The 20,000-nt window shown below is 46.5% G+C and overlaps 1 protein-coding gene across 1 annotated transcript in view; it reads left to right on the top strand.

The window, feature by feature from the left end:
* The window catches only part of arid1b (AT-rich interactive domain 1B), a gene marked incomplete at its 5' end in the record, with an annotated part of 339,999 nt that overhangs the window by 229,974 nt on the left and 90,025 nt on the right, over positions 1–20,000 (top strand). Inside the window, one exon of the mRNA XM_083633665.1 lies at positions 653–956. Coding sequence (XP_083489791.1) covers positions 653–956 — 304 coding nt within the window. The remainder of the gene's footprint in view (positions 1–652; positions 957–20,000) is intronic.

Consider the following 20,000-nt stretch of genomic DNA (forward strand, 5'->3'; position numbering starts at 1 on the left):
GCCTTAGGTCTTCTAGTTGCATATGGTACCAGTATCTTCACTCTGGCTTTAAAAATGAGCCCGCTACAGCCTCTGAAACACAGTAATCATGGCCACGGACCCCAGCATCCTCAATGAGTAGAAGAACTTTTTTTCCTCATGCACACATCTGCGTCCCGCTCAAAACGGCCCCGCGACCCACTTTTGGATCCCGACCCACCAGTTGAGAAACAGTGTTAGAGTGGTTTTGACTCTGATGAAGACGCAGCAGGCGTCGAAACGTTAGTCATTGAATAAAGCAATTTTCCAGTGAATCGTGTGCTCCAGGATCCTCTTTGGTTTGTCCATTGAACTTTTGTTATAATACTGTCCTGTCCTGAGAGCACCGACCTCCTTTTGTGGAGGGGCTGACGCGCAAGAGACTCCTTTTGTAGTGTTAGACAATTGTTTAAGAAAAAATATAAATGATATCGTTCCAGCTAATGTGAATACTTTCTGGTGGTTCTTTAGTCTTCTATGACAGTGAACTGTGGACTATTTGTCACGACAAAACAAGACATCAGAGGATGGCATCTTGAGCCATGTCTTCCATGTCACTTTTCGTCCAAATCTTGCTGGGTAAGCTTTACATACACTCACCATGAGTGCTTTCCTCCCTCTGTGTCTGTCCCAGGACCTGTCGGGCTCCATCGACGACCTCCCCACGGGCACGGAGGCTGGCCTGGGGTCAACCGTGAGCGCGGCGGGCTCGTCCAGCAGTAGCAGCAGCAGCAGCCAGGGGGAGCAGGGAGGCACCGTTAACCAGGGGCAGTCCCCCTTCTCCCCCCACGCCTCCCCCCACCTGCCCAGCCAGAGGAGCGGGCCCTCCCCCTCACCCGTGGGCTCACCCGCGGGCTCCACCCAGTCGCAGCACTCCCGCTCCGGCTCGGGACCCATCTCCCCAGCCAGCGGACCCTCTGCTGCCCCCGCCACTCCAGGTAGGGAATTACCCATCGCCCGGCCAGGGACAACCTCTAATCCTATCAGCCACATTGGATAGAACAACATGCACCTTCATAATCCCATCATAACACCATTAAAGGTGCTACGTGTTGTGTAACCACATTAACGTTGAGATGTTTAATTAGCGTAAACAGAGGAGACCATCACTGAAGAGATTACCAGCCTCTACACCGCATTTTACATTGAGTGCTGCTGGGTCCAATTTACAGTCGTACCATGGGCTCATTTGTTTACAGTAATTCTACCAAGGTATCACAATTAATTTGCCAATGATATATTATTGTTTAAAATGTATTATCGATGTAAGATCAATGGTGGTTTGTATCCTATATCTGCCCAGGAGTGCAGATAAAATTTAGCTTTCTAGCACATTCTGGGGCAGTTACTAACTGTCCATTAAAATAATAATAATAAGTTACACAACACGCCCAGATTTCATTTTGCCATTTAAACACCTTAGCCTCCTTTCTTTTGGCATTTTTAAATGTGTGCATGTGTCAAAAAGGCCATTGAGGAAGTTTCCACAAACAACTGTAAAGGTAACATGGTAACACTGAGGTACCGGTAACACTGATGATACTATTTGTTTTGTAACATGTTGTAGGCCACATGTGCACATTTCAGCTTCTTCTGCTTGTAGCTATGGTAACACTGAGGTAACGGTAACACTGAGGATACTGTTTGCATCAGCATGATGTGGCTCTGACAGTTTTGTCTGACAGGGCTGCATCACATCCTTCTCTAATCCGACTATCCAATGTATCCATATAGAGCCATGAAATCATGTTACTTTGCACCATATATCAAGCTGTTGACTTGATATAATTAATCACAACAACCGGAGTATCGTGTTCCCATAAACGTGCCCATTGAGACTTTGTTTGAGCGTTAGGTGGGTGGAGGTTGTAGTTTTTGTTTTGTTTTTTGTTTTTGTGTGTGTGTGTGTGTGTGTGTGTGTTTTTCTGAGAACTCCAATGAGTGGCAGCTGTCATGGTTTCATGTAATCTTTTTTTATTTTATTTTTTCCATCTCCAACTCACTGCACAAGCCGTCCAAATGTCAATATTCACTCTGGCAGTTTGGGCAGTGGGAGATTCTGAGTGCACAGTGCAGCAGAGAACCAAATCATATATATCAGTCCAAGATGTCTAGACGTCCATATCCCCGGTCCGTTTTGAAATCCGCACTGAGGCTGCTGCAGTTTACATTGCAGCTTAGCACCAAACACTTCATGGAATATGTCTCCGTCTCTTTCATTCATTTTCTTAACACACTTTTTTTGTACTTGCATAGTGAGGATTTGTTAAGTCTTTGAACACAGCATTGTAGAAACCCGCTGATACATTGCAGCGGACTCCTAGCATTTTAATACAGTCCGTCTTATTACCTGTGGGTCAGACCAGCACTTTATACCCAGCCAATATGGCCTCCTCACTGTGAGTGCTAATGAATGAAGAGTGATAGACGAGGCAGGGCTTCCCACATGATTTACAGCCTTCTCCAGGAGACGACAGACCCAATAAGACAACAGCAGATTATCAGACAATGTAACTGTCTGTCTCCTGTCTCTCCAGGAGACGACAGACCCAATAAGACAACAGCAGATTATCAGACAACGTAACTGTCTGTCTCCTGTCTCTCCAGGAGACGACAGACCCAATAAGACAACAGCAGATTATCAGACAACGTAACTGTCTGTCTCCTGTCTCTCCAGGAGACGACAGACCCAATAAGACAACAGCAGATTATCAGACAACGTAACTGTCTGTCTGTCTCCTGTCTCCTGTCTCTCCAGGAGACGACAGACCCAATAAGACAACAGCAGATTATCAGACAACATAACTGTCTGTCTGTCTCCTGTCTCTCCAGGAGACGACAGACCCAATAAGACAACAGCAGATTATCAGACAACGTAACTGTCTGTCTGTCTCCTGTCTCTCCAGGAGACGACAGACCCAATAAAACAACAGCAGATTATCAGACAACGTAACTGTCTGTCTGTCTCCTGTCTCTCCAGGAGACGACAGACCCAATAAGACAACAGCAGATTATCAGACAACGTAACTGTCTGTCTGTCTCCTGTCTCTCCAGGAGACGACAGACCCAATAAGACAACAGCAGATTATCAGACAACGTAACTGTCTGTCTGTCTCCTGTCTCTCCAGGAGACGACAGACCCAATAAGACAACAGCAGATTATCAGACAACGTAACTGTCTGTCTGTCTCCTGTCTCTCCAGGAGACGACAGACCCAATAAGACAACAGCAGATTATCAGACAACGTAACTGTCTGTCTGTCTCCTGTCTCTCCAGGAGACGACAGACCCAATAAGACAACAGTAGATTATCAGACAACGTAACTGTCTGTCTGTCTCCTGTCTCTCCAGGAGACGACAGACCCAATAAGACAACAGCAGATTATCAGACAACGTAACTGTCTGTCTGTCTCCTGTCTCTCCAGGAGACGACAGACTCAATAAGACAACAGCAGATTATCAGACAACGTAACTGTCTGTCTGTCTCCTGTCTCTCCAGGAGACGACAGACCCAATAAGACAACAGCAGATTATCAGACAACGTAACTGTCTGTCTGTCTCCTGTCTCTCCAGGAAACGACAGACCCAATAAGACAACAGCAGATTATCAGACAACGTACAGTAACTGTCTGTCTGTCTCCTGTCTCTCCAGGAGACGACAGACCCAATAAAACAACAGCAGATTATCAGACAACGTACAGTAACTGTCTGTCTGTCTCCTGTCTCTCCAGGAGACGACAGACCCAATAAGACAACAGCAGATTATCAGACAACGTACAGTAACTGTCTGTCTGTCTCCTGTCTCTCCAGGAGACGACAGACCCAATAAGACAACAGCAGATTATCAGACAACGTACAGTAACTGTCTGTCTGTCTCCTGTCTCTCCAGGAGACGACAGACCCAATAAGACAACAGCAGATTATCAGACAACGTACAGTAACTGTCTGTCTCCTGTCTCTCCAGGAGACGACAGACCCAATAAGACAACAGCAGATTATCAGACAACGTACAGTAACTGTCTGTCTCCTGTCTCTCCAGGAGACGACAGACCCAATAAGACAACAGCAGATTATCAGACAACATAACGGGCCGGGTGTCTGTCTGTCTCCTGGGGCCACAGCAGCACATAACCATTCAGATCAACACTCAGCATTAGAAATGAGTGGCTTTGACTGGCCTTAGACAGGTGTGTGTGTGTTTGTGTGTGTGTGTGTGTGTGTGTGTGTGCCTCCCCCCCCCCCCCCACACACACACACACACACACACCTCCCTTTCTGATTGAGAGGCAGACTGGCACGTCAGCATCTCTCAGGCCTGTCAATCACTCTGACAAGGCGGGGCAAAATGTCTCCAGCGAGCTTGCGATGCCGGGCTCTCGGTTGTTGTCGTTTTTCTCTCTCTCTCTCGGTTGGTTTTGTTTTGTTTTGTTTTTCTCTCCCCCTCCTTCCCCCGTAACGCTCAGCGGAGTGATTGACGCTAATGAAAAACTGGGACGGTGTTTTTTTTCTTCTTCTTTCCAGGCGCCCGTGCCAGGAATCATGAGGAGAAATCCGGAGTGAGGCGGCAAAGACGGGAAGCGAAACCGATCGCTGGGACGTGATTAATAAGAAAATATTAAAAAATCTTCCCCATGCCAAATAAATGGTGATAAAGCGTGGCGCAATGAGTAACATCTGGCATGTTATAGCGGCTGTACTACAATCAGTTTGAATTAGATCAAGGAGCAGTCGGCCTAGGAGAGACACAGGAGAACTAATGTGGTTAGCACACATCTGATTACCAGCGTTCTGCTCTCCAACACTCCATCACAAGTTAGGACACTTTGCTTCATGTTGCTGCAGTGAGTCAGTGAGCGAGGAAGACTTGAGACTCCCCTGCTGTTCTCTATGTGGCCATATATACACAGAATTCTCATTGATTCAAACTAGTCTTTCAAACAACCCTGTCCACCAATATAATAAGACAAAAGGTACTAACTATTCTGATACTATTCTGCAGTTGTCGTCAGGTTCTTAGTCCAGGCAACTGAACTAATAAAAAATGTAATTAAACTGTATAGATAATTGTTCCATGCATGCAGACGTTTAGTCCGTTCTGATAAAGATTTGGTGTAGAAGTTAAATACAAACCAAGAACTGCTGTATCTAGTGTTTGTGTAGTGTTTGTGGGTGAATGTAATTATTTTGGCCCCCTATCTGCGGTGTGAAAGCAAAGCTGCGTGTGTGTGTGTGTGTGTGTGTGCGTGCGTGCGTGCGTGCGTGTGTTTGTGCACGTGTGCGCGTGCGTGCGTGTGTGTGTGCACATGTGTGTGTGTGTGTGTGTGTGTGTGTGTGTGTGTGCCAGTCTGTCACTGGTCGGCCTGGCTTGGTCGAGCGATGCGACGTGTCACACGGCTGAGCGCTCACGGGACAGCCGTCACCCTGACAACGGTCAGAGGAGAGCAATCCCTCCATGTCATCCTTTCACCTGGCTGTCACACACACACACACACACACACTTAGACACAGTTTATTTCATGGGTCCATGCAACACGTATATGCTTGCACATATAAATCGCCTACATGCACTCGCTTGCTTCGATGAGCAATCGCGTTGTGTGTGTGTGTGTTTGTGTGTGTGCATTTGTGTGTGTGTGTGTGTTTGTGAGAGTGAGAATGAGAGAGAGAGGGGAGACTGACAGATTGCCAGCCTATCATACGCCCATACACTTGCACAAATCTATCTTGTCGGAGCACCGCCGCACGCCTGTGATTCCCTCGTCCCCTCACTTCTCCTCGGCTTTCTCCTCTCTCCATCCTCTCTCTATCTCTCTCTCTCCATTCCTCCCTCTCTCCCTCTCTCTCTCTCTCTCTCTCTCTCCCTCTCTCCATCTCTCCGTGAAGCAAATCCAATACACTGTAACATTATCCGGGCCTCGCCTTGCTATTTGGATTCTCTCCCGGAGCCAAGAAGGCACACACGGGGCCAAATTGATTTTCCTGTTGCGCTAGATTTGTGACAGTCGAGCAGAAATCACATTGCTCAACCGCCAAACTCCCCCCCTTCTCCTCTCTCTCTCTCTCTCTCTCTCTCACACACACACACACCTCCTTCCTCCCAGGGTCTCTGAAGCAATTCAGAGCATCCTTAGAATGTTCTTTTTCCCGCCCTCTTCCATGAGACATCGGGGACAAGCAGACAGACATTAGTCTCTCATCCGGATGGGATGGGATGCGAGGCAGAATGGGAGCGCTGGTGTTCAGGCTTCCATCACGGGGCCTGTAGTGGGAGCGATGCGCGTCGTCGTGCAGTCAGAGAGCAGAACATGGAGCTCCGGGAAAGCCTCCGGGTGGCGCCCCTCTGTGTCCCTGCGGAGCCAGAGTCACTCAGCTACAGTACAGTCGCCCCAATTACAACAGCCTCCAAAGCCAGCAGAGCTGCCGTTTCAAAGACTCAACATTCTCTTTTAATGGGCGTCAGGCTAGTGCAGTAGTAGATTCCCTGCCTACCAACACGAGGGTCGCAGGTTCGAGCCCCAGTGTTACCTCCGGCTTGGTCGGGCGTCCATACAGGCACAATTGGCTGTGACTGCGGGTGGGAAGCTGGATTAAGGGTAGGTGTCCTGGTCATTGCGCTAGCGCCTCCTCTGGTCTGGCCTGTTCTCGGGGGGGGGGAAACTGGGGGGAATAGTGTGATCCTCCCACACGTTACGTCCTGCCAGTGAAACTCCTCGTGTCAGGTGAACAGAAGTGGTTGGCAACTGCACATGTATCGGAGGAAGCTTATGCTAGTCTACAACTCTCTTAGTAATGTACAATTGTACAAGTGCAGCGAAATTGAGTTGACGGACTGTATAACAAACTAAACAATAATACACAAGTCAATACATTAAATAATACAAAACTGAGTGCAAAAACACAAGTGAAGTAAATTTACCTAAGAGTAGTTAGTTCAAAACTTGAAAAGTAGTAAAAATAGAAATTACTAATCTGACGTTTTGCATGTGTGTGTGTGTGTGTGGGTGTGTGTGTGTGTGTGTGTGTGTGTGTGTGTGTGTGTATGTGTGTGTGTGTGTGTGTGTGTGTGTGTGTGTGTGTGTGTGTGTGTGTGTGTGTGTGTGTGTGTGTGTGTGTGTGTGTGTGTGCGAGGGAAATCCCACAGCAAATCTTGGCGTCGACAAAATAAACTGACACATGCTCTTATTTAAAACATGTCAGATTTCACTCTGGCTTCAGCCACTGAGCCGTGTTTTAATCAATCTAAAATCACAAAACCCATCTCTCTCTCACTCTCTCCTCACCTCTCCATATATATATACAGTATAAGCAATATCACACGGGAGAGGGGAGAGGTTGTTGGCTAATATCGGCACTGCTGTGATTCGGTCGTAGGCCGAAGATAATCACAGCAGTGCCGATATTAGACAACAACAGCACGACCTCGAGTGTGATATAGTAGGGTCATCTGTGGCACTTCCGTGACCGTGCAGAGCGAAGGTCCGTTTCTCAATGGATTTGTCATCTAGGAGGGTTAATAAACAAATTTAGCCGGGGTGTATTTTTAAAAAAGGCGGGGAAAATATTTGAGAGACCAAAATCCAAAATGTCTGCCGTGGAAATTAACTTTTTAATGGTTTGACCTACAATGATGCACAATACATGGTTTCAGAGCTTATTCTGGTCAAGGAATACATATTTGGTGTTTATATAATGATTTGACTTATTTTTGACCCTATAAATCCAAGATGGCTGCCAATTTTGAGCTCTAAAAGGCAGTTTTTTCAAAATCGTCATAGAGCCTTCATATTAGGCTTGAATGACAGGTCTTCTCATGATGAGTTGAATAATATACAGTATAAGTACACAGAAGTAATCTCTGAGGTCATTAAAGTCAATGTTTGTGTGTAAACAACAGTTGCTGATTTGCGGTTTCCCATTAAATAGGGTAGGCTACTGAGAATATGGTGTCCAGTTCATCCCATCACATTTTCATAATGAACCAAAAACAATTTTGCACTATAGCCTAACATAAAATAGTATTCTGTATGCAAAGCTAGCAAGGTTAGTTGCTTGAGCTGAATTTAAAGGTCAACTCAAAACAAACAATGAAATTAACTTTGAAATTAAAACTGAATCCTAGGCTACTAAATTTCATCAGCACACAGTAAAGGAAACTTGTCTTTGAACTCAGCTGACTGTCTAGTCCTAATCCCTGTTGTGCAATGTCCCTTTTCAGTGAAGTTTTAGTTTTTGTTAAGAGTATGGACTTTTAATCTTGACCTTGTTGGTAGGCAACGGCTATTTTTCAGTCAAGCATTTTCAGATTAGCTCAGTCAGTCTGTGAAGCAGTCAGTGTCAGCACTTGCGCGAGCTCGCTTTTTCTCTAACTAATGTTAACATTACACACTTTAAGACACTTTGTTTGAGGATATAAAAGGAGGTACTGGGTTGTATTGGTAAGCACTATCGCCTCAGCTCGAAGGTCGTGGGTTCGATTACCACCTGGGACGATGTGAACGCTGAAGGAATGCGTGCCCGTCCGCATGTCCTCGAGTGCCCACCGCCCGGGTGGGGTCGTCAAAAGGGCCTTTCTGTGTGGAGTTTGCATGTTCTCCCCGTGCCTCCCGGGGGTTTCCTTCATATAGGAACCCCCTTCACCAAAAACATGCAATATCCTGGTTGCTAATGTGGTTCCTCCTCTGGTCGTTAAGGGCGCCTGTTCAGAGGGAGGGGAACTGGTTGGAATAGTGTGAACCTCCCACGTGCTATGTCCTACCGGTGAAGCTTCCCCTGTCAGGTGAAAAGAAGCGGCTGGCTAACTGCTCATGTCTCGGAGGAAGCATGGAGCCAGTTTCGGCTCTCCCCAGATCGGCAGAGGGTGGAGTAGCAACCAGGATAAAGAAATTACGTTAGCACTAATGGGGGATAAAAAATCGGGGGGGGGGGGGGGGGGGGGGATATATAAAAAAATAAAATAAAAAGAAAACTTTGTTTGAGGTTATCAACGTTATTCACTAGTCTAAAGATAGTTCTACCATCAAGAACATATAAAACAAAAGCAAAAACAATTTTTATTTGCAGAAGTCATCATTGATATTTGGTGTTAGCTAACGTTAGGTAACGTTATTATTTTTGGCTAAAGTTAATGTTATCTGTCTCCACAATTCTGTCAACTGACATATGCATTTGCTTTTGAAAATAAACAGCGTATAACAGCAATATAATATAACAGTAATATAATAGCGAGTTGCTTTCCCTCCCAATGAAAGACAAAGCACACAATTTCCTATGAATGTGTGCTAAAATGTGACAAGCCTTGCAAGCCCACCGATACAATAAATCAAGGCAAATGGGACAGTTTACAATTAAAAGCCCAAGACTGGTCAGGACTTGATAAATTTGATGATGTTTACACCACCACCTCCTGGGAAGATGGGGCAACCAATCGGTACATGCATTCGTCATGTTATTTTTTTTTTTTATCTTCAGTTATGCTTAAGCAAGCCAGGCTGTTTATTTTCAAAAGCAAATGCATATGTCAGTTGACAGAAGTGTGGAGACAGATAACATTAACTTTAGCTAAAAATAATAACGTTACCTAACGTTAGCTAACACCAAATATCAATGATGACTTCTGCAAATAAAAATTGTTTTTGCTTTTGTTTTATATGTTCTTGATGGTAGAACTATCTTTAGACTAGTGAATAACGTTGATATCCTCAAACAAAGTGTCTTAAAGTGTGTAATGTTAACATTAGTTAGAGAAAAAGCGAGCTCGCGCAAGTGCTGACACTGACTGCTTCACAGACTGACTGAGCTAATCTGAAAATGCTTGACTGAAAAAGGGCCGGCATGCCTACCAACAAGGTCAAGATTAAAAGTCCATACTCTTAAAAAAACTAAAACTTCACTGAAAAGGGACATTGCACAACAGGGATTAGGACTAGACAGTCAGCTGAGTTCAAAGACAAGTTTCCTTTACTGTGTGCTGATGAAATTTAGTAGCCTAGGATTCAGTTTTAATTTCAAAGTTAATTTCATTGTTTGTTTTGAGTTGACCTTTAAATTCAGCTCAAGCAACTAACCTTGCTAGCTTTGCATACAGAATACTATTTTATGTTAGGCTATAGTGCAAAATTGTTTTTGGTTCATTATGAAAATGTGATGGGATGAACTGGACACCATATTCTCAGTAGCCTACCCTATTTAATGGGAAACCGCAAATCAGCAACTGTTGTTTACACACAAACATTGACTTTATTGACCTCAGAGATTACTTCTGTGTACTTATACTGTATATTATTCAACTCATCATGAGAAGACCTGTCATTCAAGCCTAATATGAAGGCTCTATGACGATTTTGAAAAAACTGCCTCAAAATTGGCAGCCATCTTGGATTTGAAGGTCAAAAATAGGTCAAATCATTATATAAACACCAAATATCTATTCCTTGACCAGAATAAGCTCTGAAACCATGTATTGTGCATCATTGTAGGTCAAAGCATTAAAAAGTTAATTTCCACAGCAGCCATTTTGGATTTTGGTCTCTCAAATATTTTCCCCGCCTTTTTTAAAAATACACCCCCGCTAAATTTGTTTATTAACCCTCCTAGATGACAAATCCATTGAGAAACGGACCTTCGCTCTCCACGGTCACGGAAGTGCCACAGATGACCCTACTAATATTGCTTTTATACAACAGTTCTATTAAACAAAGCTGATTAAAAAAATGACAAAAAGCTGAGAAAATATGATTTCTCTATTTATTCCTCCGCCAACAAAAATAGTTCCCTCAGCTTTCTGCTTTGCCAAAAATGTAGCCTAATCAGCCTAATTAACTGCAGGCTGTCTACTTTACTACTGTCTACTCTACAGCTGTGAAGCACTTTGATGATTAGGGCAGCTGTGAAGCGGAGTGATCTACACACAGTGAAGCGCCAGTGCATTATCATGAAATATTGGCACTAACTGTTGTATACGTAAGGGATAATGTATACTGAGCCGGTGATTACTGTGGAAATAATGACCGACAGGTGAGATTGAGCCCGACGCGCAGCGGAGGGCTTAATATTCACCTGAAGGTCATTATTTCCAGTAATCACCGGCTCAGTATACATTATCCTGCTTAGAACACGGCCTACAACTAAATCATTCAATAATCTGACAAAAATAATTATTCAAATAGATTTTTTAATAGCGTTTTCAACGGCAAAGCGGTTTCATTCGTAATTGGCACACAAGACACCACAGCTGCAACTGGTTGGCCTAATTAGTAGTGTTTGCTGACAAAAAGCTCTTATCAACTGATTAATCCAGGTGTGGCAGAGCAGCGGTCGGTTGTCGAGAAATAATGACCGGTGAATATTGTTGATTGACCAATCAGAATCGAGTATTCGAGAGAGCCGTGTTCTAAATATATATATATATATATATATATATATATATATATATACATACAGTATATATACATGTATACATACAGTATGTGTGTGTGTGTATATATATATATATATATATATATGTATATATATATATATAAGTTATATATAGGGGCGAGTTTCTAATTTATGGAAATGTAAAAAAAAAAAAAAAAAAAAAAAAAAACTAATTTATGGAAACACATAACACACATACATGATTGGAGCTCGCGGGCGAGCGCCCAGGAGAGTTTAACGCTGTTTATCTGTGCTCCGCTTCAAGTGCTTCCAGGGCCTGGGAAGAAAAAGAACAGAGGTCAGGGCGAGTGGTGGGGAGAGAAGGAGAGGAGGGGTGAAGGGAGTGAGAGAGAGCCTCCCATAACAATCTCATCCACCTCTCTTGGCCTCCTCTCCTCTCCATGTGTTTATAATTTTTCTATAAATGTCTATCCGTATTTATTATTATGCTAATGAGAATCTCTCAAGTCTGCAAAGGTTCTGCTCATCTTTTTTTTTTTTTCTCGCACCGAGGTCAACGGACAAGCAAACATGGCCTGTGAGGAAGCGCAGTACAGTAACGGGCTTGAATGGGGTTTTGCGCACACAAGAAGGTGGCCATTTTGAAAAACACGTGAAAAAGAACGTGTTAACTGCGGGAGAGAAGACTGAACTTTTGAGAGCAGCAAAGTATCGGACCAGAAAAGATGCCAGGGGGTTTGGGCCGTTTATTTTGTTATATTTTCCCCTGTATTCTAGTGGTGAAAGTTGGGGGGGGGTCGCCGCAGTGTGTTGTGTGGAGAGTCTTCTTGTCTCACCACTCCCCTAAGAGGCTGTGTGGTGGGAACAACGCCTCTGGCTGTCCCTCTCTCTCTTTCTCTCTCTCTCTCATTATCTCATTCTTACCGTCCTCGCTCTCTCATGTGTTTCCCTCTTGTGTCTCTCTCGTATCCTTCTCCCCACCTCACTCTCTCTCTCCATCTCTCTCTCTCTCTCTCTCTGTAGTCTCTCTGGGCTCAGAGCAGTGCTGTGGTACAGGCCTCCCACCAAGGAACAAGGCAGAATTTTTCCATCCACATGTCTGCCTCTGTTCCTCCCTCACATTTCTCCTCATCTCTCCTCCAGCTCTCTTTCTCTCTGTCCTCCTTTTCTTTTTCCCTCCCACCCCAGCACTCCCTCTCTCTTTCTCTGTCTAATGGCTTCGTGTTCGAAGTGAAACGGCAAACTGCCCTCCCCGCAGGCATTATATTCGCCGAGCACACCGTTGGCCAAAACGAAAAGAGGAGAAAAACACAGGCGCCCCCGCTTGCTGCGTTCGCCGTTTAGAGAAATCCCATTCTAACTCCGGCCAAGTGGAAAACCCTAACCGGAGCGCAATTATTTTGCCTCTCCAACACCTATTTCCCTCCTGTTTCTCTCACTCCATCGCTCTCTCTCCCCCGTCTCCCCTTTGCTGTTTTTTAGCTTAAGCTGCACTTTTGCTTTACTTACAGTTGCTACTCAGCGTTGGAAGTAATGAGGACCTTGGGAGAGCGCTTGTTTTGCGAGCCGGCGCAGGCCTGCGCACGTCCCCTACAGGGAGAGTTAACTGGCATTAGCCCCCGGCTTTGGAGAGGCATTGACTCGCGCCCATTGAGATCTAAACCCACCATTATTGGAGCCCGCTGTTTATCTGCGTCTGTCCCCTAAAGACATGGCGAGTAGGGGATATTAACTTGGGGTGTGCGTCTGTCTGTCTCTCTGTGTGTGTGTGTGTGTGTGTGTGTGTGTGTGTGTGTGTGTGTGTGTGTGTGTGTGTGTGTGTGTTGGGCGGTGCAGGTGTGTGTGTGTGTGTGTGTGTGTGTGTGTGTGTGTGTGTGTGTGTGTGTGTTGGGCGGTGCAGGTGTGTGTGTGTGTGTGTGTGTGTGTGTGTGTGTGTGTGTGTGTGTGTGTGTGTGTGTTGGGCGGTGCAGGTGTGTGTGTGTGTGTGTGTGTGTGTGTTGGGCGGTGCAGGTGTGTGTGTGTGTGTGCGCTTACAGCCTAAGGGGTGTATTAAGCGATGGTGCTGAAGCAGCCCTTTCTCTGTATTGTACAGCAGTATATTAGCGCTCACCGCTGTTACCTCATGTTAGTCAAAATGGCCCCCACTGCTCCAAGGCCTCTGTTTTTGCGAGGAAGAGTTGGAGAGGACTAACTTGATTGCATGTACATGCTTGTCTGGCTATGAACACCCACACCTCCCTCTCATCGCCAATTAATAAAGTGCATTTCCATTGGCTCTGGCTGACATTTGATCATCTGCATGACACACACACACACACACACACACACACACACACACACACACACACACAGGCTTAATATTACCAGGCCCCTGAAACAACAGGAATATGGCCACGAGTACCTCTCCCTTGGCTTTGAACTTCCCCGGCATTTGCGTTTGAAACCCTGACGGGAAAAAAAGGTTTCAAAGACCGTGCTCCCTCTCTTCAAAGGGGCCTCGGTTTTTCCTCAACAATCCTCGTGGAGAAATTGTAAAAAGTGTCTTGGGTTTTTAGCGAGGGAACATTATCTCCCACACCGCAATGGACTCCCCTTACTCACTGCCTCGCCGGCTCGCATCATGAGAAAGAGTTAAAAAATGGCTGTGCTCGCTAAATGCCTTCTTATCCAAAGGAAATGACCTCAGCAGCATTTCAAAGAACATCTCCTCACTCCAGATATCCTCCTGTTGGCAGCACTCCTCACACATCAGGTCCTGTCCTCCTCACAGAGCAGGTCCTGTCCTCCTCACAGAGCAGGTCCTGTCCTCCTCACAGAGCAGGTCCTGCCTTCCTCACAGAGCAGGTCCTGCCCTCCTCACAGAGCAGGTCCGGTCCTCCTCACAGAGCAGGTCCTGTCCTCCTCCTTTGTAACACATTTAATGTATTTCTGGGTTTTGCCCTGCTCTGCTGATTAGCCACAGTGTTCACCAGTGTATTTTCAGAATCAGAATCAGAATCAGAAAGACTTTAATGATCCCCGGGGGGAAATTGGGACAAGTTACAGTAGCTCGCTCACAGAACACACATAGCATAAAATAACAGTAGTAAATGCGATATTAAGCAAAATAAGCAGAATAAGAACACAACATAGCATAGAATAACAGTAGTAAATGCGATAGAAGCAAAAATAAGTAGAATATGTCTAAGTAAACAAAATACGTAGAGTAAGTATACATTCCGTGCCAATTATCATTATTGCACACTGGACTTATATTAAGTCGGCTTGCCCTATACGTTACACGTGGCTCAGCCAGGCACAGTTAACCTATCGGCTGGCTCAGTCTCAGGGAGACTGAGCGTCTCCGAGGTGCTCTTTTAAGAGAGGCATTAAATAGACCAATGGCCACAGGCAGGAATGATTTCCTATGCCTCTCCGTATTGCATCTAGGTGGAATCAGTCTCTCAAGATTCAAGATTCAAGATTCAAGATTTTTATTGTCACTCCATGGTACAAGTATCACGTGTGAAATTCTTGTGCTGAGGACTCCGTTTACAACATAGTACAAATGTGACAGGGCATATGAGTGCAAAAACAACAAGAGACACAACAAGCAATAAGGCAGTATAGGGATAAGAAACTGAAGAGTACTGAGAGTCAGTTGGAAGGAGAGACGGACCAATGACTGGGTGAGGGCGAAAGTGGGAATAACTGTAGAGCAAGGAATGCTGGAGGAAGTAAAGAAGAGGAAGCTGAGAAAGTATGACCACTGGAAAAGACGAGGCGATAGCCTAGTGTTGGCAACAATAGAGGGAGAGGTGTGCGCGAAAGGACGGCGGGGGAGAAGGAAGACAGAATGGATAGACAACATCAGAGACTGGAGAGGAGATTTGAAATCTGCAAGAAAGGCTGCCATCGAAAGGAATGCCCACGGCCCATCATAGGACTAAGGCAAACTGAGCTGAGCTGAGTGATAAGAAAAGTCAGAGACAGTGGCATATTCACTGCACATAGGTGCACATGTCATGTGCATACTTTAGACGTGCTTAAACATTTTAAATTCAGCGTATTTGACATACAGGTGCAAATAGCATATTCCTTATTAAACACACAATTAAACTCTGCGTTTTAAATTCGGCGTATTTGACATACAGGTGCAAATAGCATATTCCTTATTAAACATACAATTAAACATTAGACATACGTTATGGTAGCAGCTACAGTGCGGTACAGTACGGCTACTACACTATTTGTGTATGTTAAGGAGTCTCGTGGCCTGCGGGAAGAAACTGTTCCTCAAGCGATTTGTGTGTGCCTTTGGAACCCTGTATCTTCTCCCTGAGGGTAACAGGGAGAACAGGCTGTTGTGGGGGTGGTTTGTGTCTTTGATGATCTTCAGGGACCTCCTGAGGCACCGCTGTTTATACAGTTCATGCAGTTCTGGCAACTCACTTCCTGTTACGTGCTGGGCCGCGCGTCTCACTCTCCGTAGCGCCCTGCGGTCCATGGTGGTACAGTTCCCGTACCAGGTGGTGAAGCAGCCAGTCAGCAGGCTTTCAATGGTGCCTCTGTAGAAGTCCGTAAGGATTTCTGGCCTTAGCCCAAATTTCTTCAGGCGCCTGAGTCCGTGTATTCGCTGTTGGGCCTTTTTGACAACAGTGGCGGTGTGGCCGGCCCAAGTCAGGTCCTGGTGGATGTTGACTCCCAGGTACTTGAAGCTGTCCACCCTTTCCACCACTGTGCCGTTGATGGTGATTGGGGGGTGTGTGCCCCCCCCCCCCCTCCTGTAGTCTACAATGATCTCCTTGGTCTTGGAGACGTTCAGAGAGAGGTGGTTGTCCTGGCACCATTGTTCCAGGGCCCCCACCTCCTCTCTGTAGGCCGTCTCGTCGCCCCCCGAGATCAGCCCCACGACCGCTGTGTCGTCTGCAAACTTCACGATGCAGAACGTACTGAACGTACACTGAACGTACTCCTGTGTTTGACTAGCACGCCGTGGAGTGGGTGCGAGTCATTGCTCATGATGGAGCGTAGCCTGGACAACGTTCTCTTCTCTGACACCGCAGTCAGAGAGCCCAGATCCAGCCCCACAATGTCCCTGGCCTTACGGATCAGTTTGTTGAGTCTGTTGGCATCCGCTGCCTTCAGCCTGCTGCCCCAGCACACAATAGCATACAAGAAGGCACTAGCCACTACCGACGCATAGAACATCCTCAGCATGGTCCGGCAGACGTTGAAGGACCTCAGCCATCTCAGAAAGTAGAGACGGCTTTGCCCCTTCTTGTAGAGTGCATCAGAGTTATTAGCCCAGTCTAGTTTATTGTCAATGTACACTCCAAGGTACTTGTAATCCTCCACTGTGTCGACACTGACCCCGTGGATTGAAACAGGGGTCACCGGAGCCTTGACCCTCCTCAGGTCCACCACCAGCTCCTTTGTCTTTGACACATTGAGCTGCAGGTGGTTCTGCTCACACCATGTGACAAAGTTGGCCACCACATCCCGATACTCATCGTCATTGCCATCTTTGATACATCCCACTATCGCAGAGTCGTCAGAGAACTTCTGAAGGTGGCAAGACTCTGTCTGGTAGGTGAAGTCCGTGGTGTAGAGGGTGAAGAAGAAGGGAGAGAAGACCATCCCCTGTGGTGCTCCCGTATTGCTGACCACTCTGTCTGACACACAGTTCTGCAGGCGCACATACTGTGGTCTGCCAGACAGGTAGTCCACAATCCAGGCCACCAGGGGGGCATCCACCCAACTCAACTCAACTTCTCACCCAGTAGAGCCGGCCTGATGGTGTTGAAAGCACTGGAGAAGTCGAAGAACATGACTCTCACAGTGCTGGCCGGGTTGTCAAGGTGGGTGTAGGCGCGGTTGGTCAGGTAGATGACAGCGTCCTCCACTCCCAGTCGGGGCTGGTAGGCGAACTGGATCCCTGGTCAAGGGATGGTTTGACCATAGGCCTGAGCTGCTCCAGGACGAGTTTCTCCAGGGTCTTCATGATGTGGGACGTCAAAGCTACCGGCCTGTAGTCGTTGGAGCCACTGGGTCTTGGCTTTTTAGGTACAGGAACAATACAGGACATTTTCCACATCACGGGGACCCTTTGGAGACTCAGGCTCTTGTTGAAGATCAGCTGTAGCACATCACACAGCTGGGGGGCACAGGCTTTGAGCACCATGGGGCTGACGCCATCTGGGCCAGCTGCTTTCCTAGTGTGTAGCCTCATAAGCTGATTCCTCACCTGGTCCGCTGTGATGGTCAGCGTGGGTGGGGGGGGGGCTTCATCATCAGCTCTGAAGCCCTTTGGGGGGGGGGGGTGTAGCCTTGTCTCTGGGTGACGGGGTATAGCCTGGGGGATGAGGGGGAGGGGAAGGTGATACGTCTGGAGGGCCATCAGCCAGAGCCAGAGGGAGGGGGGGGAGAGCCGTGTGGTGGGGGCTGCTGTTTGTATGCTGCAGTCAGGAGAGTCGGGGGAGGGGGCCCCCGGGCCAGCTGCATCAAATCTATTGAAGAACAGATTCAATTCATTGGCCCGATCAAGCCCCCCCTCCACCCCCCCGCCACCAGCACAATTGATCTCTCATATTGTTCTCCTGGAGCTTCACCTCTAGCTTCGACCTGTAGCCCTCCTTTGCCACTCTGATGCTCACTTTCAGCTCCCCCTGGATGGCTCTGATCCTATCTGTATCCCCCGACCTAAATGCTCTTTTCTTGGCGTTCAGGATGGCCTTTATGTCTTTAGTTACCCACAGCTTGTTGTTAGGGTAACATTTTATTTCCTTTGTGAGTATGTTGCAATCCACACAGAAGTTAATGTAGTCAGTAATGCACTCTGTGATCCCATCAATATCCTTGCCATGTGGGTCACAGAGTGCCTGCCAGTCTGTCACCTCAAAACAGGCTCTAAGAGCCTCCGTTCCTTCATCTGACCATACCCTCACTGTCCTGGAGGTCACAGGCAGTTTTTTTTACCATCGGGTATAGCTGGATTTGAGGTAGACCAGATTGTGATCAGAGCGGCCAAGCGGGGGGAGGGGTGATGAGGAGTAGGCATCCTTCACATTCGCGTACATCAAATCTATTGTTCTGTCGCCCCTAGTGCTACAGCTCACGTACTGTTTAAAGTTGGGCAGTGTCTTCGTCATAGTCACGTGATTAAAATCCCCCGATATCAGTACCAATGCACTCGGATGCTTAGTCTGGAGTCCAGCAATGGCGTTGTGGATAATGTCACACGCTGATATCGGATTAGCGGAAGGTGGGATGTAAATCGCCACTACAATCACATGCGAGAACTCCCTTGGTAAATAATATGGCCGGAGCCCCACAGCTAATAGCTCTGTATCCGGGGAGCACGGGCGTTCCTTAATGCAGATATGATACGGATTACACCATCTATTGTTTACAAGAATGGCAAGGCCACCTCCTTTCTTCTTACCACACAAGGTGCTGCTATCCCGGTCCGCTCGGATCGTCTGGAAGCCATCAATTGATGCGTTAAAGTCCGGAATATCTTTATTTAGCCAGCATTCCGTGAAGCACATTATGCTGCACTCACGAAATTCCCTCTGTGTCTTCGCCAGTCCTGTTAATTCCTCCATCTTATTTGCTATCGATCTAACATTGCCCATAATCAGCGAGGGGAGACTTGGTTGGAATCTTCTCCGTTCTCTCCTGGCTTCGTTTTTCCTCTGTCTAGCTCTCCTGCCTCTCCCTCTCCTTCCTCGTCGTGCGTTTCTTATTAATTCCTCCGGGATCGGCGGCGCGGGGAGCGGAGCACCGACAGCTGTTCTCTGCTGTACACAATGGCCCCATGTGTTGGCGCCAGCTGATGCGCCCATGAGATACATTCCAAGAGGAGTAAACCGGTCAGAAATACGATAAAAATTCCTCTGAACCACATGGTTACCAACGGATACACTATTTACGCAATATATACACACGTTAAGTGTCAGAAAAAGAGCGATCATAATAATATAAGTACAAAGAGCACGAAAAACGAGCGAGCTACCACAACAAGCGACCGTCCTGGTCGACGCCTGCGCACAAATTTTGTTGACAAATAACCTGATTTTGGGCTCAAAGTCCTAAAAAGAAGCTGTTGGTAAAAACAGGTGATGACGTCAGACATAATGGTCTGACGAGTGATGTATGATAGTATAGACATACCCTCTGCCGTTAGCTAGCTGTTAGCCGTTAGCTATGTTTGCTAACTAAGTGTTCTAAGGCTCAAGGCTCAAAAACGCTGCAATAGTAACTTTTAACCAGTTCGAGTCATGTTCTTTCCATAAAGCACATCAGCTTTGATATCTGTTGGCTGATTTGTTGACAATAAGCGATATTTTGGCTTCTAAAATAACGTTGTTCACAGAGATATGGCTGCCCAGGCAGTATGGCTGCCCACTTCCGTTTTATCGCAGACAAAGTATAGTGAAGACAAAAGGAGACGCTGTTCTGCTTCTTTTACAACAGTGCCTGCAGTCATTGTGTTGCATTGGAACAAAACTGTTACCCTTTGTTCACACATACGCTGAAGCAAAGCTCAAGCCACGCTGAAGATGAGCTCACGCTAAACCGGTCACACAAGAAGCACTTTCTTTTCCTCAACGCCTCGTTCGGTGC

The sequence above is a fragment of the Poromitra crassiceps genome (assembly GCF_964638095.1).
Source record: "Poromitra crassiceps genome assembly, chromosome: 3".
NCBI classification, from domain to species: Eukaryota; Metazoa; Chordata; class Actinopteri; order Beryciformes; family Melamphaidae; genus Poromitra; species Poromitra crassiceps.